The following is an 18,508-nucleotide window of genomic DNA, read 5'->3' as shown; positions in this document are numbered from 1 at the left end:
CTCACAACACTGTCTGAGATGAGGTCTCTGTTTATCACCATAGAGAGCTAGTAATTTACTTGTGGAGCAGAGAAGAAAGGGCGAACCCAGGAGACCTTCTGTGTCAGACAGAAGTCCCCAAGACCACTTTCAAGGTCACTGGTTTGCCAGAAGAATTGACAGAAGTCAGGAAAGCTGTATGACTCATGGTTATGCTTTATTACAGCAAAAGAATACAGACGGAAGTCAGCAAAGGAAAAAGGCACATAGGGCAGAGTCCAGGAGAAGTTTCCTGTTGTCCTCTCCCAGTGAAGTTTCACGGACTTCATCCTCCAGCCACAATGTGTGAAACCACATACAAAGTATTGCCGACCAGAGAGGCTCACACAAGCCTTGGCATCCAGGGTCTTTATCGGGGGGTCAGTCACATAGGCATTAGCACCTGCGTGGTTGTGTTACGCGGTCTCCAACCCCCGCAGACCTCTCGGAGATCTGATAAAAATACTGTATGACCCAGGCCTCGGGCAGACAGAAGTAGATGTTCACCAGAAGTCACCTTGTTACCAGAAATTACCTGGCTTGGCTGAGGTGCAGGGTATGCAAAGGTACTCTTATCTGCAGGATATGCTGTGGGCTTGGAGGAGCCCAGGAGTGAGGGAGGGCCAGTCTCGTAGCTCTTTGTAATGTGTACTCTGGGCCTACTGTCCTGACTCTTTACTGCACACCTTCTGGAGTAAGAAAAGACAGATTCGTTAAGTGAGGCAGGGTGGAATGGCAAGGACATCTGACCAGGAAGTTGTGCGTGCGTCGCAGAAGGGTTGGACCAGGTTATCTGGGAAGCTTTATGGTCTTAAGATCCTACAACTAGAAGGCAGCTGATAAAATCTTTTCCCCTCATCAGCACCCAGCACGTTGTTCTGTGGTGGGGGTACATATATAGAATATTTATTTCCGTCTTGGGGTTGGGGGCAGTAGCTGAAGGATTCCAGAAGAAGGTTGTGATCTCTTAAGCTGAGATACGAAAGATAACAGGAGTTAACCAAGCAGAGGTGATGAGAGGGGAACCCAGGGCTGATGGGTGGAGGCCTTATAAATGGTTGAAGAGTTTGAGTATTCCCCCCTCTGCAATGGAGACCTGTTGGAGACCGTTCAGCTGGGAAGTGGCATGTTTTGTGTTTGGGATTACTCTGGCTGCTTTGTGGAGACCTGGGGAGTGGAGATCAGCTGGGGCGAGGAGATCAGCTGGGAAACTTCTGTGCCTGATCCAGAGCTTAGCCAAACAGGAGACAGTGTAGCCTGACCCAGTGTAGTCATTACTCAAGAGCTATATGATCATTTCACAGTACATAAGAGCATCAAATTCTTACGTTGTGCAGTTGAAACTAACACAGTGTTATACGTCAGCTGTATCTCAGAATTTTTTGAAGACGAGATTAAACAAGTTACAAAGACACCCACTGAGACAAAAACGTAAGCCTTCCACATTTTCAGAAAAGAGAAAAACAGGTACCATATTTTTAGAGTTTTTAAGGAATCTATAAAGAAATCAGGGCTCCTGGGTGGTCAAGTCAGTTAAGCACCCGACGGTTGATTTCGGCTCAGGTCATGATCTCACAATTCGTGATTTTGAGCCCCAAGTCTGGGCTTTGTGCCGACAGCATAGCGCTTGCTTGGGATTTCCTCCTCTCTCTCTCTGCCTGTCCCTGCTCTCATTCTCTCCTCCCTCTCCCTCCCCCTCTCTCTCTTTCTATCAAAATAAGTAAACTTAAAAAAAAAAAAAAAAAAGAATCTGTGAAGAAATAAAAGGCATCATATAAAATAACATGAGAAACTAGAACCAAAATATATATAAAATTGATAAGCATAAATGAGCCAAAGTAATTTATCAAAATAAATTCAGATTGAATCATAAAGCAAAATCCAACTCTTTGCATACAAGGGACCCAAAACAAAATAATTCAGAAATCACTGCATTTGGGGGACCTGGGTGGCTCAGCCGGTTGAGCATCCAATTCTTGGTTTCAGCTGAGCTCATGATCCCAGGGTCATGGGATCAAGCCCCGAGTTGGACTGAGATTGGAGCCTGTTTGGGATTCTCTGTCTCCCTCTTCCTTCTGCCCTGCCTTCACTCGCTCAGCAGCATGCGCGTTCTATCAAAACTAAATTGTTGCAGTTGTGCAAAACACAGGAAGCAGAATTGATAGGACTTAGTGATTTAAGATAATGACCGGGTGGGTGGTGGGGTGAGGGGGTGGGGGTTGGGTGGCAGCCAGGAGAGCCTCTCTGCTTTCTAACCTAAGCAGCATCAAATCTGTCCCTCTGATTAACACGTTTGTGACATTCAGTCCTCTCCACTGGATTTGTATCTTGAAACTTTATTTGACTAAACTTGGCTTAAAGGTCAGTTTGCTAGTTTGTGAACCTTGGACTGATGATTATCAGAAATGGAAGGTGAAATGGTCACATGGTAGAAAGAACATCGAACCCTGAATCAAACAGACCTGAATTCTAAGTTACATTTGCCACTCAGTGGCATATCACATTTGGAATTTCTCTTCAGCGTGGGAGTGGTAGTTGACATGATGGCAAAATGGCAAAATAGACACAGACCTGGGATTTGAGACCTAGCTCTGCTATTTATTAGCTGTTGGCAAGTAACTTAACCTTTACCTGCTAAATGGGAGTATAATAATACCTCCTATGGTGTTTGGAGGGTGAATAAGGCAACACCTCAGAAGCACTCAAGCACTAGGACAGGGTGAGACACTAGTGCCCAGGCGGTGTTGGCCTTCCTTATGGTCACCGCTCACACGCCCCGCCTCTAAGACACAGCATTTCTGTGGCATAAATCCAGCTCTGCTTGCTTCAACTACACCTGCCGCCTATACAATCTCACTTCCCATCTTCTGCACCTTCTCCCGTGGAGTGATTAATAGAAGGTAATCAGGGGCCCCCGCATAGTTCAGTTAAGTGTCTGGCTTTGGCGCAGGTCATGATCTCACGGTCCGTGGGTTCAAGCTCTACGTCAGGCGCTCTGCTGTCAGCAAAAAATAGATAAGGTATATCTATTAAAAATAAACAGGGGCACTTGGTGGCTCAGTTGGTTAAGCGTCTGACTTTGGCTCAGGTCATGATCTCACGGTCCGTGAGTTCGAGCCCCACGTTGGAGCCTGCTTCCAATTCTGTGTCTCCCTCTCTCTCTGCCCCTCCCCGACTCATGCTCTCTCAAAAAAATAAATAAATAAAGATTAAAAAAAATTTTAATAAGGCAAAACAAAGATCAGTGTGGAGAATAAATCATCAGGAAACAAGTGACGATTTCTAAGTGAGCATAAATTGCCTTTCTGTGGGATTTCACACTCAATTTTGATAACAGGTAGCTTCACTAATGTGGTATAGTTACGAGGGAGTGTGTATAAGTAGAAACATAAACATCCTGAAAAAAAAGGATATTTGTCTTCATTACATGCATAGCAGTCTCGATTCTCGGGTACACCTCTTTGGCACTCACAGTGTTCCCCACCGTCATTCTTCCTTTTCCACAGTTCTTTTCTTCTCTCCATCACTCCTCATCACCCCTTGCCCATCCTCCCCCCACACACACACCTCCTGGACAAAGACTTCACTGTGCTCGTTCTCCATTTAGGCCAAGATACCAGTGTTTTAACGATTTGAAAATAAGTGTGTACTCGTACCCGGGTCACTTGTTGATGGCTCTGGTCCTTATTATCCTTCCAGAAATCAAATTCATGATGATAATTTCCAGATCTCGGTACATGAGAGTGTGAAAAGTGACTGAAGTCTGGGCGAGTTCAGAGCCTTGTTTTCGCCTTGCCTTTTCACATGGCCTGCAGAACACAACTTGGAACCCGCAGACCCATGACGAGTTCTCTCTTGCTATTGGAGAAACCGCAAGAAATAAATTCACGTGTATATTTTGCCTCACGTTTACTGCCCTGTGTCTCCCTCTGTAGGTGCTATTTCAAGTGGTTTCAGGCTGGAAGAGTCTCCGTTTGTTCCCTATGACTTTATGAACAGCAGTACTTCTCCAGCCAGTCCTCCAGGTTCAATAGGAGACGGCTGGCCACGTGCCAAATCGCCTAACGGCTCTAGCAGTGTTAATTGGCCACCAGGTAAAGTGCTGCCTGCTTCCTCCGTGAGGGTTTCTTCCCATTAAGGTTGCGTTATCTCTAGAGGTTGTAGGTTCTACTGTAGCCCAGTCCTGGGCCGAGGGTGGGGGGGACACGGATAGGACGCATGGAAAGCTGAGCATCAGGTCTTGGGCCAGCGAGCGGGTCTGGCCCGTTACCAGTGCCCCTGTGCTCCAGGAGGCGAGAGCGGAGTCAGTCCCGCAGGCCAGTGTGAAGAATAACACAAAACCTCCGTTCGTTGTTCCTCTTCGCCGTGTTGGGGGACCAACTTGACCGTGTTTTCTGTGGGCTGAGGAGTCACCAGAAATGTAGTTATGGCCGCCTTTTCTGTTGCGTTGCTATGGCTTGTGATTTAATAAAGCGCTTTAAAATGTTAGTGTTTAAAAATATGCAAGCGCAGAGAAATTATTTCACTAGCAAAAATGTGCAAATTATTCATAAGTAGCAGCTTATGTTACACTAATTATGGTAACTGAATCAGGAGAATTGCGGGGGCTTTAGGAATAAAAGTTTTGGATATTTAATAATGGATTTTTAAGTGACAAATAAGCCTGAACTAATTTTAAGTATTTCCTTCCCAGAATTTCGCCCTGGTGAACCATGGAAAGGTTATCCAAACATCGACCCTGAAACTGACCCTTACGTCACTCCTGGCAGTGTCATAAACAATCTTTCAATTAATACTGTGCGGGAAGTTGACCACCTCAGGGACAGGAACAGTGGTACGTAGGCGGCACAAGTCAGAATTTCTGAATGATGCTGGATGATATGGTTTAAGAATGGTTCAAAGCAGATGTGAAACTTACAGCACAGCACCCGACATCCAAGGGAATAGTGAACATAAAAAGAGAATTCGCCATTTTCCCAGAGGTGACTCTTTGCCACTTTAGAAACGATGGGGACTTATTAGCACCTGATATGGTAAACAAACATATTCACTGCATCAGTTAACACAAAGCTCCAGCGAACGTTTGCTCTCCAGTAATTGTAGTAACAATTAAAAGGTGTTTATCTGCTTTATATGTGGCTTCAGTGTTGACATGGTTAAGAAACGGGTGCTGCTTTTTGTAAAAGATTTTCTGTCGTTAATTGTTTATGCACTCTGGGTGTTAAAGGACGTCGTGGGAAGAAGCAGTTGAGCTTTCCTTGTTTTTCCGAAAGTGAAAATTAAGGCCAAGTTAAGGGTCCCGCTCAGACACACGTTTTAGTGGGGTATCAGAGGAAATCGTCCCGCCACCTACCATAGGGTTATTCTTCAGCCCAGTTGCAGGGTTCTGTGCACACTCCTGGAGGAGGATGAATGAGATGGAAGCATTTTCCGTTTCTGAAACCTGTATCCTCCTATTCCGCTAGCCAGCTTATAATAAAATGTAAAGCAGTCAGCATTTTACAGTAAATGCATCATTCGTGAACAGGTGTTGGCCATATCACAGTGGTAAGGACGGCATCCTCCTCGTTGTAAAATGGCTGAATTTAGGCCGCTGTGTAGAAGTAGTGGACGTACCCACTGCTCTCCCAGAGGAAAGCGGGACAGAGCCAAGCATAGGGCCTCACAGCTTCTTAACGGAAGCATCCGGTGGCTTGCAGAACGGGCTTCTTTTTGTACAAGATAGCCAGAAGAGGAGTTTGGATTCGATGTTAGGAGAAGCACACCATTGAAGGTTTTGAGCCCCAGACTTGCGGTCACAGGTGGGCGGGCGGGCTGGCTGCGGCGAGCAGGGGGGACTGGAGTGGGAAGCCAGGACAGAGCGGTCACGGTCCAGCCCAGAGTATCGAGTGGTGCTGGGCAGGGGGCGTGTACCAAGAAGTCCCTGCAGCTGAGACGGGGCTTGGGGGCGGGAGGATCGAGCCCTCCTGGAGCGGGGACTGGGACTAGGAGGCCCGCTGTCCCCGAGCATGTCACGGATAGTGACACGGACAGTGCCGAGAATCAGGCGGAGGAGGGGAGCCACGTCCCCGAGCCGCAGCAGGATGATGAGCGGACAGGAAGGTGCGGTCGTGGGCACGGGCAGCGGCCCCGGACCCCGGCGTCCGCTTTCCTTTCTTGGGCCGTGCTGTCGCGTTACAGCCTCACCAGGTGCTTCTGCTGCTTCTCAGGCACCACGTACGTCCCTTGCTCTGGGGATGACTAATTGGACTCTTCCCCCACGTAGGGTCATCCTCATCCTTGAACACCACGCTGCCTTCAACTAGTGCCTGGTCATCCATTCGTGCCTCCAACTACAACGTTCCCCTCAGCAGTACAGCACAAAGCACTTCAGGTGGGCTCGTCCGGGCTTGCCGAGGCCCCGTCAGAGCGGGTGGGGGGGGGGGGGCCCTCTCCTTTTTGTCTAAAGGCTTTTCGGGGAGGGAGGGGAGTATATTTCTGAGCCTGGGAAAGTACTTGTAACCCCATTGATCCCTTTTTCAAATGGACCGTACCCAGCAGTCTTTTCCGAAAACAGCCCGCTGTCACTCCTGTCTGAGAGCCAGCTTAGTGCGCTTTCTCTCAAAGCGCTTCTCCAATGAAGAAGCTTTTATTTTTGTAATTTCTAATCCTTCACAGACTGATAATTTTATTAAGTGTAGTAAACCTGAACTTGGAGTTGCTGGAAAAGTGCACGTTGTGGCAATGTCACGTTGCTGTCAGTTTACAGACACTCACTCTGAATTTCTGTACTCGGCTGTCACACACCAGTAGGAAACTGTTGTGACCAGTCTTCTGACCACACTCAAAGTCACGCTGACTTACAGGACGTGCACGTTATGAATCAAGTAGAAAAATGGTGGACAGTGACAGAAGTTATAAAATTCTCCATCCTCTTGCACCCCTGTCCCCCCCCCCCCATGGTTTTTTAGCATTATTTTGAAATAGTTTACCGTGTGCCTGATCCCGCACACCCCGATTGCCACGAGGCTGCATGCTTCAGGAAGTGAGCTTGCTGGCTTTTTTTTCCCCCCCTTTCTTTTTTAAGCCACACAGGCCTAGGTTTGAATCCTGGCTGTGTGCGGGACCCATAGGCAAGTTGCTTAACCTCTGTGCTCCTCGGTAGGATATGTGTCGGGACTAGAGAGAGAGCACACACCAAGTGCCCAGCAGCTGGGCGCTTAGCGCACACAGGCCCCCAGTGAACGTCTGCGGTGGAGACCCCCTGAGGAGACCGCCTGACTACTGTTGTGGTCCTTTTTCCTGTGTGTAAACCAGAGAGTTCTAAAATCTATGTAATGATCCATGTGGCGGTCTCGAGTGGCTCAGTTATGGTCATGAAGGGAATGTGCTCCCAGTTGCTATTTTAGTGTAATTCAGAGTGTTTTTAGCTTTGTTTCAGTTTCGATTACAGTAATGTACACTGGGCTAAGAATTTCACAAGTCTTGAAATTATTAAGAATATTAGATGAATGGTCTGAGTTGTTTTGAGTCAAGGGAGCAGTTTCATTTTGGTTTTTGTGGGTTTTGGGCTGTTTAGTTTGATTTGGGGATTTTTGACAGTCTTTTGATTGGTTTGCTTTTCGTGGGAGAATGGGTGCTATCATTATTTAAATTTTCTCTTTTCTAAAAGTATTATCTTCCCCCTTCTCTGCTGTGTTTTCTCCCTGTGAGTAGCCAGAAATAGTGATTCCAAATTGACATGGTCTCCTGGTTCAGTTACAAACACCTCTCTGGCTCATGAGCTGTGGAAGGTCCCTTTACCACCTAAAAACATCACTGCTCCGTCCCGCCCACCTCCGGGACTGACTGGTCAGAAGCCACCCTTGTCTACGTGGGATAACTCTCCCCTTCGTGTAGGTGGAGGATGGGGAAATTCTGACGCCAGGTATACCCCAGGTAAGATGGAGGAGATGTGCAGGGTGGTCTCGTGTGCTTTATTTGCTGAACGAGAACCGGCGCGAACAGTTGAGTTTAACAGAGACCGAGGTAGCCTATGTTGCGTTACCCTCTGTGGAGCAGGATTAGACCTTAAATAAACACACGGTTCTCCATCATCGCCATCTTCCGCAACTTCATGTCTTTGTCACTCTTAAATTTTACTTTAAGTTGTGTCTGGTTTACTTAGGAACACTTGTACCCACACACACACAACAGTCAGTGGCACGGTTCACGAAACGGGCATCACCTCTCTTTGAGAGGTTCCTCGGGAACGCATCTGAAACCGTACGACAGCTTCCGGGTCGCAGCAGCCCGCAGAGGATCGCCGTGTCACAGAGACACGTAGAGGCTGGGCAAGATGGAAGCAGCCCGCCTGGCTTTGCAAACCGGGCCCTGTTCAGGGAAGCCTGGCCTGTGATCCAGATGATGCTGACCTTTGCTGTTTCAGCAGGGGCACACGAGGGTGAAAGGCAGTGCTGACTTAACCCCGTGGGGCCAGCAGGCACAGGGCAGCCTGTCCCAGGATACCACCACACACGCCTCCCCTCCTCCCTTCCCCTAGAACGGGATTTGAGCGGGCGTTGTGTCCCCGCCCTGACACACACACACAGCCACAGATTTAACTCAGAGCTGTGTACTGATTCTACCAGTAAATACAGTTCCAGTCTTCATTCTCCCCCAGGCCCAGAACTGTAGCAGCCTTCCCATCTCTAGGCTGAAGAGAGTAGTAAAACCTCCCAGTGATTTCTGATCTTTACACCCGTGACTGGCTGAAAGAAAGCTTGGCAGTGTTTCACTTGGGGGGACATGGGGGGGGGGGGTGGAGTTTTAATTACATGAAAAGAACACTTGAATGTGTTCCAAGCTGCTAAATGCCAATGAATGTCATTGGTGTCGGGTGTGTGAGTGGATCTTTCAGGCCCCAGGCATGGCTGGGCAAGGCCAAGTGGCTGGTGGCAGTACCCAGGGAGGGGAGATGGTGAAAGTGGCCCGGGACCCCCACCCCCACCCCCTTATGAGGGTGGGTGCAGTTGAGGGTGAATAAGCCACGCAGAGCAGAGGGAATAGCATGTGCCCGGGGCGCAAGTGCTCCTGGGCGGAGTCACTAGAGATGCAGGGGGAGAAAGGAGCAGGCAGGAGCCCTGTCCTGCGGCATCTTCCCGAGCCATACTGGAGACTCTGTGAGGCACCCTGGATACCCGTAGGGATGACTTGAGCATGTCTTAGTTCTGGGAGCGGGTGCCCTGGGGCTGAGCCGGAAGGCCAGGCTCTGGGCTCCTGGCCCCCCCAGGCAGAAGCGGGAACGTCTGGGCCATTGCAAGCTTTCTCTTTGTAACTGAAGTGCAGCTGACACACAGCCCTGCAGTGGCTTCTGGTGCAGGACGTATGATGCAGCAATCCTGCATGTCACTGCTCACCACCGGTGTGGCGACCGTCTGTCCCCATACGCTGTTCCGGTGCCGCTGACCGTGTCCCCGATGCTATGCCTTTCCTTCCTGTGCCTTATTCATTGCACAGCTGGAAGCCTATGCCTACCGCACCCCCCCCCCCCCCCCCCGCCAAGTTGCCCACCTCCGCCCCCTGCCGCGGCAGCCAGCGATTTGTTCTCTGTACATATAGGTCTGGTTCTGCCTTGTGTGTTCGTTTGTTCTTTAAATTCTGCATATGGGCGAAATCATACGTGTTTGTCTTTCTCTGTCCGATGTATTTCGCTAAGCATCGTACTCTCTAGCTCCATCCGTGTTGTTGCCATCCATACGCGGCAGCATCTCTTCCTTTTTTGTGGCTAAGTAATATTCCGTTGTGCGTATAACCACCTCTTCCTTATCTTCCTTATCCATCATCTGTCGATGGATACCGATTGCAAGCTTTTAAGTCCCCTTAGAGCTTCACGCTCTGTACGACAGGCATGCAGAGTCATGGAAGGATACCCGAGGTCATCCCAAACTGAGGCCTTTCCCAGAGAGCACCCTTTTGAGGTAGTTTTAGCTTTACAGTTGAAAAGGTCGCAAAGGGATCTCGCCTGTTGTACCTCACCCGCCTGCCAAGTGATGAGCTGGGGGCTGTCTGAGCTCACTCTCCCCAGAGGCAGAGCCACGTGTCCCAGGAAGTCACGCCCAGTCAGAGCTGGGGTGAACTGGCATTCTGAGCCTGGGGGGAGAGCGCCCCGTGTACGAGTGCAGGTAAGAGGGAAGTGATGCGCGCCACGGGCCCAGGTGATGCTCCTGAATAGCTGTCATTTGGCTGGGAAGTGTGTGTCCTAAAAGACATTCAGGCCACAGCCTTGGAAAACTGACCCGCCCTTTTTTGTCCTTAGGTTCCAGCTGGGGTGAGAGCAGCTCAGGGAGAATAACAAATTGGCTTGTTCTAAAGAACCTTACACCTCAGGTAAGAGTTCCAGGCATCCTGGCTGCTGGGCACACGCCAGCTGGCACAGGAGCAAAGGGGTCCAGTCTGCTTTGAGAGGAGGTTCTGCCCAGGCCCGCTAAGTGGGACAAAGCAGATGTCAAGGCCGGGCAGAGGACACAACAGGGCACGATCTTCAGATGCCTCAGGCAGGCTATGGTCCGACCTGGGTTTTTTTTTTTTACCCTGTGAAATGTACCCAGGAGCCAACCGAAGTACAGGTTCCTCGGGGTCTGCATTTCGTAAGGGCATTTGAAGCAGTTTGGAGCAGGTGGTCCTGGTCCTTCTGCACTCGAGAAACCCTGGTCCACCCTCTCAGATTAGAACATTTCCTTAGTCCCCGGACCACCCTCCTCTGGAGGCCGGATGTTAAGAGCCCACCCCCTCCTCTCCCAGGGAGCAGTGCCTTGATGAATCCTGTCCTCAGGGCAGGGAAGAGAGAAGACACGAAGCCACAGCAGGGGCATATGGCTAACTAAGGAAGTGGGGATCTGGGGAGTGTCCAGGAGTCTAGAGGCCACAGAGGTACGGCTCTGGGACCAGTGGAGGTGGGGAGGGGGGCACTGTACCCCATCACAGCAGTGAGCCCCAGTGACCAGTGGCAGCAGGAGAGAGAGCAGCGGCGTCCCAGCCGGGGACAGCCTCCCTGGATGGTCCCCGTGGCGCTGGTCTGACGGGCGGCTCCCCACACTGTCTCCTAGATCGATGGCTCAACTCTGCGTACTCTGTGCATGCAGCACGGCCCACTGATAACATTCCACCTGAACCTCCCACATGGAAATGCTCTGGTCCGTTACAGCTCAAAAGAAGAGGTAGTGAAGGCACAGAAGTCTCTGCACATGTAAGTTCCGGCCGGTGCAGGACGCCCGCAAAGCGTCCTCACAATGCAAGAGTTTGGGGTTCCCTGTGCGAGGGCACAGCCGATGACACTGTGTGGCGTCTCCGGGCCCGTGTGCGGGGCCCCGCGGTGAGAGCGCCTCACAGGGCGGCAGCCTCGCCGTGTCTCAGGCTCCCGGGTCAGTACTCGGAGGCGAAGCGTCTTCCGCCACAGTGGCCCCCAGACCTCTTCAGTCGCCTGTAGGAGACCGGAGCCTTGGTCTTGGTGGCACAGCCACACTCCCGGGGCAGCTTTCGCCCCGGCAGCCGGCCTGTTGCCGCCTCCCCGCCTCCCCTGACCCTTGGAGCAGAGGCTGAGTTCTCCCCCCACTTGGGGTCAGACCCCTCGACACCCTGAGTTTTCACCACGCCCCGTGTCTCTTCCCTCCAGGTGTGTATTGGGGAACACTACTATTCTTGCTGAGTTTGCCAGTGAAGAGGAGATCAGCCGTTTCTTTGCACAAAGTCAGTCTCTGACCCCTTCTCCCGGCTGGCAGTCTCTCGGGTCCAGCCAGAGCCGGCTGGGCTCCCTCGACTGTTCGCACTCGTTCTCCAGCCGGACCGATCTCAATCACTGGAATGGTGCTGGGCTGTCGGGAACGAGCTGTGGAGACCTTCACGGCACTTCACTCTGGGGGGCCCCCCATTATTCCACAAGCCTGTGGGGGCCTCCCAGCAGCAGCGACCCCCGGGGAATGAGCAGCCCGTCCCCCATTAATGCTTTTCTTTCTGTTGACCACCTGGGTGGGGGTGGAGAGTCCATGTAGCGCGTAGACGCAGACTCACGAACTGTGACCTCAAGACGCGAAAGAAAGGAGCACTAAGTTGGGCTCGCCGCCTGCAGCCAGGGGCCACCTGTGGGAACAGCTATTCTCTGCACATTTTCCACTTTGTTTTCCCTGAAACATATCAGTTTGAATACTTGAATCATGCAGGCCAATATTATAATGTGAAAAGGTATCTATCTATTTACACTCCCAAATAGCGCCATACATGCTAAACCGTATAGAATGAGCTCACGTGTATAGTCATCATGTTTAGCCTTTGGGTTTGGTTTCTTTTTGGTTTTTTGTTTTTTGCCTTCCTTGTTTCCCTCCCCGTCCCTTACCCCATTTTCATTTTCTTCCCCCCCCCCCTTTTCTTTTCCTTTTTTTTTTTTTTTTTTTTTTGGCAAAACCATTTTTTTGGGCTGATAATGTATGAGCTTTTAACTTTGCACTGAATGATGTTCTCTCCGTCTCATCGGCAATATGGGGGGGCAGCTGTTCCAGTGTAAATGTTTACTCAAGGATGTTCTTAAAAGGTGTGCGCTCTCTACTATGCCTTGATGTTTGCCTACCTTATTGTGGTGTTGTGGAGTTTAAAACATCGAGTTCTGATGCTGACTTAGGACTATAATGAAAGTATTGCACCAGTGTTTTCATGTTCTAAAACTAAAGAATTTCGCTCTGCAGTTTGAAAAACTGTGGCCACAGCTGTGACTTGCAGCCCCCCCTGCCACCCAGGACGGGCCCTGCACTTTGAATAGGCTTTCCATTTTGTTTTGAAGGTTCCCACGTTGAACCTTCTTGTTTACAGATTTTTTTGTTTGTTTTTTGAGAAAAAAAAAAAAAATGTTTACTCTTCCATCATTTAAAAAAAATGTAAAAGACAAAAAAAAAAAAAAATGGAGGATGATTTACAAGATGCTTTCTATCTCTGGGAAAAAGGAGCAGCATTTGGCCATGTTCTTTTGTTTTTCTATTCCTGTCCTAAATCGAAGAGCATGGTTCTCAGGAAAACCAGTTCCCCAGTTAGGAAAAAATAAAAAAATAAAAAATTAAAAAAAAAAAAAAAACCTCCTTGTAGTTTCTTATAGGAAAAAAAGAAAACCCCGACTTTTAGCACTGATACTACACATTGCTCTGTTCAAGAATTTTCTCTGCCAAAAATAAAAAAAAATAAAAAAGAAGAAAAAAAAAAAACGCTTGAAGCTGGAGTCGACATTCTGCTTTCAGATGCTGTCTTTTTATTAGTGAGTGATGATGGTTTGCTAATAATCAATAGGTGATAATAATTTTTGTAATCCCATCAAGTGGCTCTCTGTTTCTGCTCTCTTGTGACTGTGTTAATGTTGAACTGTTGTACCTTAAAGCCGAAATCAGTAACTATGCATACTGTAGCCAAGGTATTGGGCTCACAGAATTGTTCGTTGTATAAAGATTTTAAATGTTGTTGCAAACTAACGAGTTACACCGTTTTTAAACTTCCTTTCTCTCCTCGCCCCCCCCCCCTTTTTTTGCCCACAAATGGTATTATAATGCTTGCTTAGTCAAAGAAGACGGGCCAAACGAGGGTAAACATTTTAACAGCGCAGAATTTGCCATCATTTCATTGCCTTGATGCTAACTGTTTGTGTCCTAAGATGCAAAAGAAGTCAGTGGCTTTTAACTGTTTACAAATAGAATGTGATTGTAAAATGTACAGTTTGGTTGTGTTTGAATTATGAAATCCCTCCCAATATAATAAACCATGACTTTTTGGCTGCTCAACATTAATTGTCTCTTTTTTGTGAATTTATTTGTACGCTCTTTTTTTACAATGAACGTTTCAACGTTGCTGTGTATGAGGGTCCTCATAGAGCAACCGAGTAAAAATCTAAGCAAATATTTGAACATTCTATCCGAACTTCTCCACAATTTCACCCTGAAATAATGTGAGAACAATGGGAAACTGTAGCTTGCTCCTCCCTACCCTCTTTGAGCATCTTTGGGATCTGGTTGCTCAAAGCTCTTCTGTGACTTCATCTTCCCCACCATTTGTGCCCACCTCAAGCCTCAGCAAGAGACCGTTTGGAACATGAAGCTTAATGACTTGACAGTGTTCTAGTGTCAAACTCATACCTCTGTTACAAAACGAGAAACGCCACAACCTGGACTGGCCTTTTTCTCCCCCCTTCACGGCCCTCTGTCCCGGCCGCGGGAGCTCGGGGGCAAACCTGCGCGTGTATTTCCGTGGAGGACTCCAAATCGCGCTCCAGCTTGCCGGGTGTGAGCTGCCACTGGACCCCTTCCTATGAGCGAATGTTCAGTGCATTCAGTGTATATTGACTTCCATACTGGTTTTTCCAAAAACCAAAGGTAGCTTTGAAAAACCACGTTTGGAAATGTTTGGAACGTTAAGCTGATTGACCTTTTGGGGCTCTGAGTAGTATCTATAATTGAATTCATAACTGCGTTAATTGTATTGTTAAAGTGTTTGGGAGTTTTTTGCGCTTGTTATGTGGAAAATAAAGTGTTTGATTTAAAAAATGAAAAAGTGGTCTTGAGTTTTGGCCTGTCCTTCGTTACTACAACTCCCGTTTCCCGAGCGACCGTGTTCCTCAGTCTTCCGTAACCCTTCTCAGGCGCTCGGGCCTCAGTCCGGGCCCGACCTCGATGTGTCCCCGGGCCCCGTGCTGGCCCCACGGCCTCGAGTCGCCGCCTGCCTGCGGGAGAGGGCCTAAATGCTTTACCGTTCCCGTCGTGCGTACCTAAGGACCGCTCGCCACAGTCCCGTGGCTCCCGTGCCCCTGGACGCGTGCCGGGCCCTGGATGTCCTGAGCTGCTCTGCTTTGCTGCTTTGGTGCTGCTGTCCCCAAGCGGGCCTGCCCAACGACTCCCACCCTACCTACCCTCGAGGACGGTCCTGCTGAGCTCGCCTCACCTCCGCCCCTCCCCCTGCCATTGCCGCTTGCTACAAAATCGTCATCCCCTCCCTGGTCGTCATCCCGAGGCTCTGGGCCAGGCCACCGTGTGAGCTCTGGCTCGCCTGTGGAAGCCACGTGCTCAGTCACGTGGTCGGTGCTAAGTAAATACTGGAAGGCGTAACCGCTGTTGCCCATTGACGTTCGAGGACCAAAAATTGCAATGGTGCCTCTCTGTTAAACTGGTCATACCTGGGAAGGTCGCGGTGAAGTTCTTGACAAGGTGGGGTCAAATTCAGGTTAAAGGGTATGGAGGGAACAGTGTGAAGATAGGGGATTGGGAAGGGGGCGGATGTTCGGATCAAGGACAAACGGAAGTCGCACCCAGCAAGCTGGCTCACCGCTGGGCTGAGACACCACTTCCCGAAGCACTGGCTCTGTGCCGTCCTCCCTCTTCCCCAGAGTTTCGCTCTTCTGTGGAGCCCTTAAATTCAGGTGGGGGCGGCGGGGTCGCAGGACAGGAGCCGGAATCGCAACCCTAGCGAGCCTTGGGAGCCCCTTCGGGAGACCTGGCCTCTGGCCCTGGCAGGCCCTCCTCCGAGCAGACATTTGCAAGGTCATGGGGAAGGGGGAACAAGGGTGATGGTACCTCAAGGATCCTCCGCATGCCCAGTGCTTTGCACACGTTGTCTCACTTGACCTTCATTCAGAGCACCCCAACGTGGCCCTGGAACAGGAAACAAAGCATAGCGCAGCAACCCTCAAACCTCCCCCCCAACACACCCCCAAAGTTAAGCAGAGGGCGGAGAAGTGCATCTCCTCAAGATTGGGGTGCACAGGTTTAAGCTCTGCATCTTCGGGTCAAAAAAACATGTGAGTGTTGCTTCTGCACTGTCGCTGTTTTCATCCACAGATAGTGTTTTAAAAAGCCAGTTGCCCTGCTCTGATGCTTACAAAAGGTAAGCCATGGTGAGGCCCCCAGGAGCCCCACTTGGGTCAGCTTGGGTGGCAGAGACTGAGCTCCAGCAAAGGGGCAAGAGAGTGATTCCCCTAGTCCGGGAGCCCGGTCCAAGCCTTGGGGATGCCCCTGTCCTGGCTGGCTGTTGACCTACTAGGTAGGGGAGCACCCAGACCTGCTGGTAGATGAGGGCCCAGCTTCGGATAGTGAGGGAGGCTGTACCGCGGTCCAACCAACTCACAGAAAAAGACAAAAAAAAAAAAAAAAAAAAAAAAAGACAAGCTTTAAATGCCCCTGGGTCTTGAACAGTCTGTAGGCTGAATTCAACTCAGACCCCCTGTTACATTACCACATCACTGAACCACCTTGAGTCTCCACTGACTTTGTAGTTTTTAAAACCAACTTGTTTTCTATTTTAATGTTTATTTACCTTTGAGAGGGATAGACACAGTGAGCAGGGGAGGGGCAGAGAGAGAGGGAGACACAGAATCCGAAGCAGGCTCCAGACTCCGAGGTGTCAGCACAGAGCCTGACGCGGGGCTCGAACTCCCGGACCGCGAGATCGTGACCTGAGCCAAAGTCGGACGCTCAACCGGCTGAGCCACTCAGGCACCCCGAAGACCAACTTTTTAAAACAATCGCTTGGTGAAGGAAAATTGGCGATGTCATTACTGTGTGGAAAATCAGTGCCACTTGCCGTAAAAAAGCAGGAGCTATAAAAACCTCACACACAAATCTCGATTCTGGTGTGATTCGGCCCAAGTCACAGGGGGAATTAGAGACGGCCTGCCCGACGTGGCGGGGACACACCTGCCGGGGCGAGGCTGCATTCGCCTGTGAGGGGGTGTTACTCCTTTAACTAAAAAGCTCCAGGTTTCCCTTGCCCCCGGGGGGGTGGTCCCCCTGCACTGGGCACGGACCCCAAGCTGCTTCCGTGGTCCCCGAGGCCCTGCCCTCCTCCTGACTGGCCCCTCACACTCCCCACAAGGGGGCTGGGGACATCCTGCTACTCTGGTCACAGCCCTGGGGAGCAGACACCCCCCCCCAAACACACACAAGGCTTGGCTGAGAAAAGTAGAATCGGTCCATATTCAGGGATGGAAAGATGCAGTCTCCCAGGCGGTGCCTGGAGCTTCAGGGGGGTTGTGGCAACCCGGGAAAGGGAGCCGCTTCTGAGCCATCCTGCTCTTCTAGAAGGACAGCCAGCTGGGCGGTGGGCACAAATGGCAGTGGGAGAAAGAGCTTGAGCCGGAGAGGGGCTTGCAGTGGGAGCCCTGGCCAGGCCAGGGAGCATGTGCGGATAAGAGTGCAACCTGCCCAGAGGAGCCCCACTTGGAAGAGGCAGGGAACGGAGTTTCTGGAAACCAGAAGGGGAAGTTCCAGATCCATATTTGAGAGTGGAGTTTCAGAATAAACAGGATGGAATCCGGGACGGTTAATTTTATGTGTCAGCTTGGTATGTTTCTGTGGGGGTATTTTTGGATGAGACTGACATTTAAATCGGTAGCCTTTGAGTAGAGAGATGGTCCTCCATGTGGGTGGGCCTCATCCAATCAGTTGAAGGCTTGACTGGAATGAAAAGGCTGATCTCCCCTGAGCAACAGGAGCAGTCTTTGAACTTGAAATGCACCCCTTTCCTGGGTCTCCAGCCTGCTGAGCTGCCCTGCAGGTTTTGGACTTGCTAGCCTTTACAATCATGTGAACCAGTACCTTAAAACAGATCCCTTTTGGAGGCACCTTGTTGTCTCAGTCAGTGGAGTGACTCTTGACCTCAGGGTTGTGAGCTTGGGCCCCATGTTAGGTGTAGAGATTACTTAAAGTCTTAGGGATGCCTCAGTGACTCAGTTAAGCATCCAATTCTTTTTTTGTTTTGTTTTTCCTTTTCAATGTTTATTTGTTTTTGAGAGATGGAGACAGAGCACGAGTGGGGGGGAGGGGCCGACAGAGGGAGACACAGAATCTGAAGCGGGCTCCAGGCTCTGATGGTGGCAGCACAGAGCCTGATGTGGGGCTTGAACTCATGGACCATGAGATCACCACCTGAGCAGAGGTGGGACGCTTAACTGACTCAGCCACCCAGGCGCCCCAAGCGTCCAACTCTTGATTTGGGCTCAGGTCATCACGATCTCATGGTTTGTGAGTTCGAGCCCTGCATCAGGCTCTGTGCTATCAGCACAGAGCCTGCTAGGGATTCTCTCTCTCTCTGCACCTCTCCCACTCATGCTCCCTCTCTCCCTCTCTCTCAACATAAATAGATAAATATTTTTAAAAAGTTTAAAAAAAACTCTTAAAAAAAATCTCTTTCTCTCGATATATACACAATTCTATTGTTTTCATTCTTTTTCTGTAATACCCTGACTAATGCATCCCAGAGTGAGACCGTCTCCTAATAGAAAGCATGTGGACGCTGGGCCGGAACGATTGGTGAGTGTCTGGACGCAGGGTAGGTAGGAAACCAGTGCTCAGCAAAACTAGAACTGTTTCAAGTGTATGTGTCCAGTGGGTGGTGACTTCTGGGAAGGACTGACCTCATTTTTGTCTGTGCTAATCTGTCCCCACCTCCAAGAGCATCCACTCCTTAAAACAGCTTTATCGAGAGCTTGTTAGTGGGCTGTGGTGCCCTCGTG

At 50.0% G+C, this 18,508-nt stretch overlaps 1 protein-coding gene across 10 annotated transcripts in view; it reads left to right on the top strand.

Moving 5' to 3' along the window:
* Nucleotides 1–13,796, top strand: part of TNRC6A (trinucleotide repeat containing adaptor 6A) — a 205,457-nt gene extending 191,661 nt beyond the window's left edge. For 9 of the 10 annotated variants that reach the window (XM_047839226.1, XM_047839222.1, XM_047839223.1 and 6 more), the window contains 7 exons: nt 3,954–4,112; nt 4,712–4,852; nt 6,284–6,391; nt 7,714–7,935; nt 10,295–10,365; nt 11,085–11,224; nt 11,651–13,796. In XM_047839226.1, the coding sequence (XP_047695182.1) occupies nt 3,954–4,112; nt 4,712–4,852; nt 6,284–6,391; nt 7,714–7,935; nt 10,295–10,365; nt 11,085–11,224; nt 11,651–12,026 (1,217 nt within the window). In that variant the 3' untranslated portion in view covers nt 12,027–13,796. Of the gene's footprint in view, nt 1–3,953; nt 4,113–4,711; nt 4,853–6,283; nt 6,392–7,713; nt 7,936–10,294; nt 10,366–10,779; nt 10,909–11,084; nt 11,225–11,650 lie in introns of those variants that run through there. The other variant, XR_007147878.1, reaches the window with a different exon arrangement.
* The last annotated feature ends 4,712 nt before the right edge of the window (nt 13,797–18,508 follow it).

Source organism: Prionailurus viverrinus, chromosome E3, assembly GCF_022837055.1.
Source record: "Prionailurus viverrinus isolate Anna chromosome E3, UM_Priviv_1.0, whole genome shotgun sequence".
In the NCBI taxonomy this organism is placed as follows: domain Eukaryota; kingdom Metazoa; phylum Chordata; class Mammalia; order Carnivora; family Felidae; genus Prionailurus; species Prionailurus viverrinus.
Note: the sequence above shows the minus strand (reverse complement) of the source record. Positions and strands in the feature narration are given on the sequence as shown.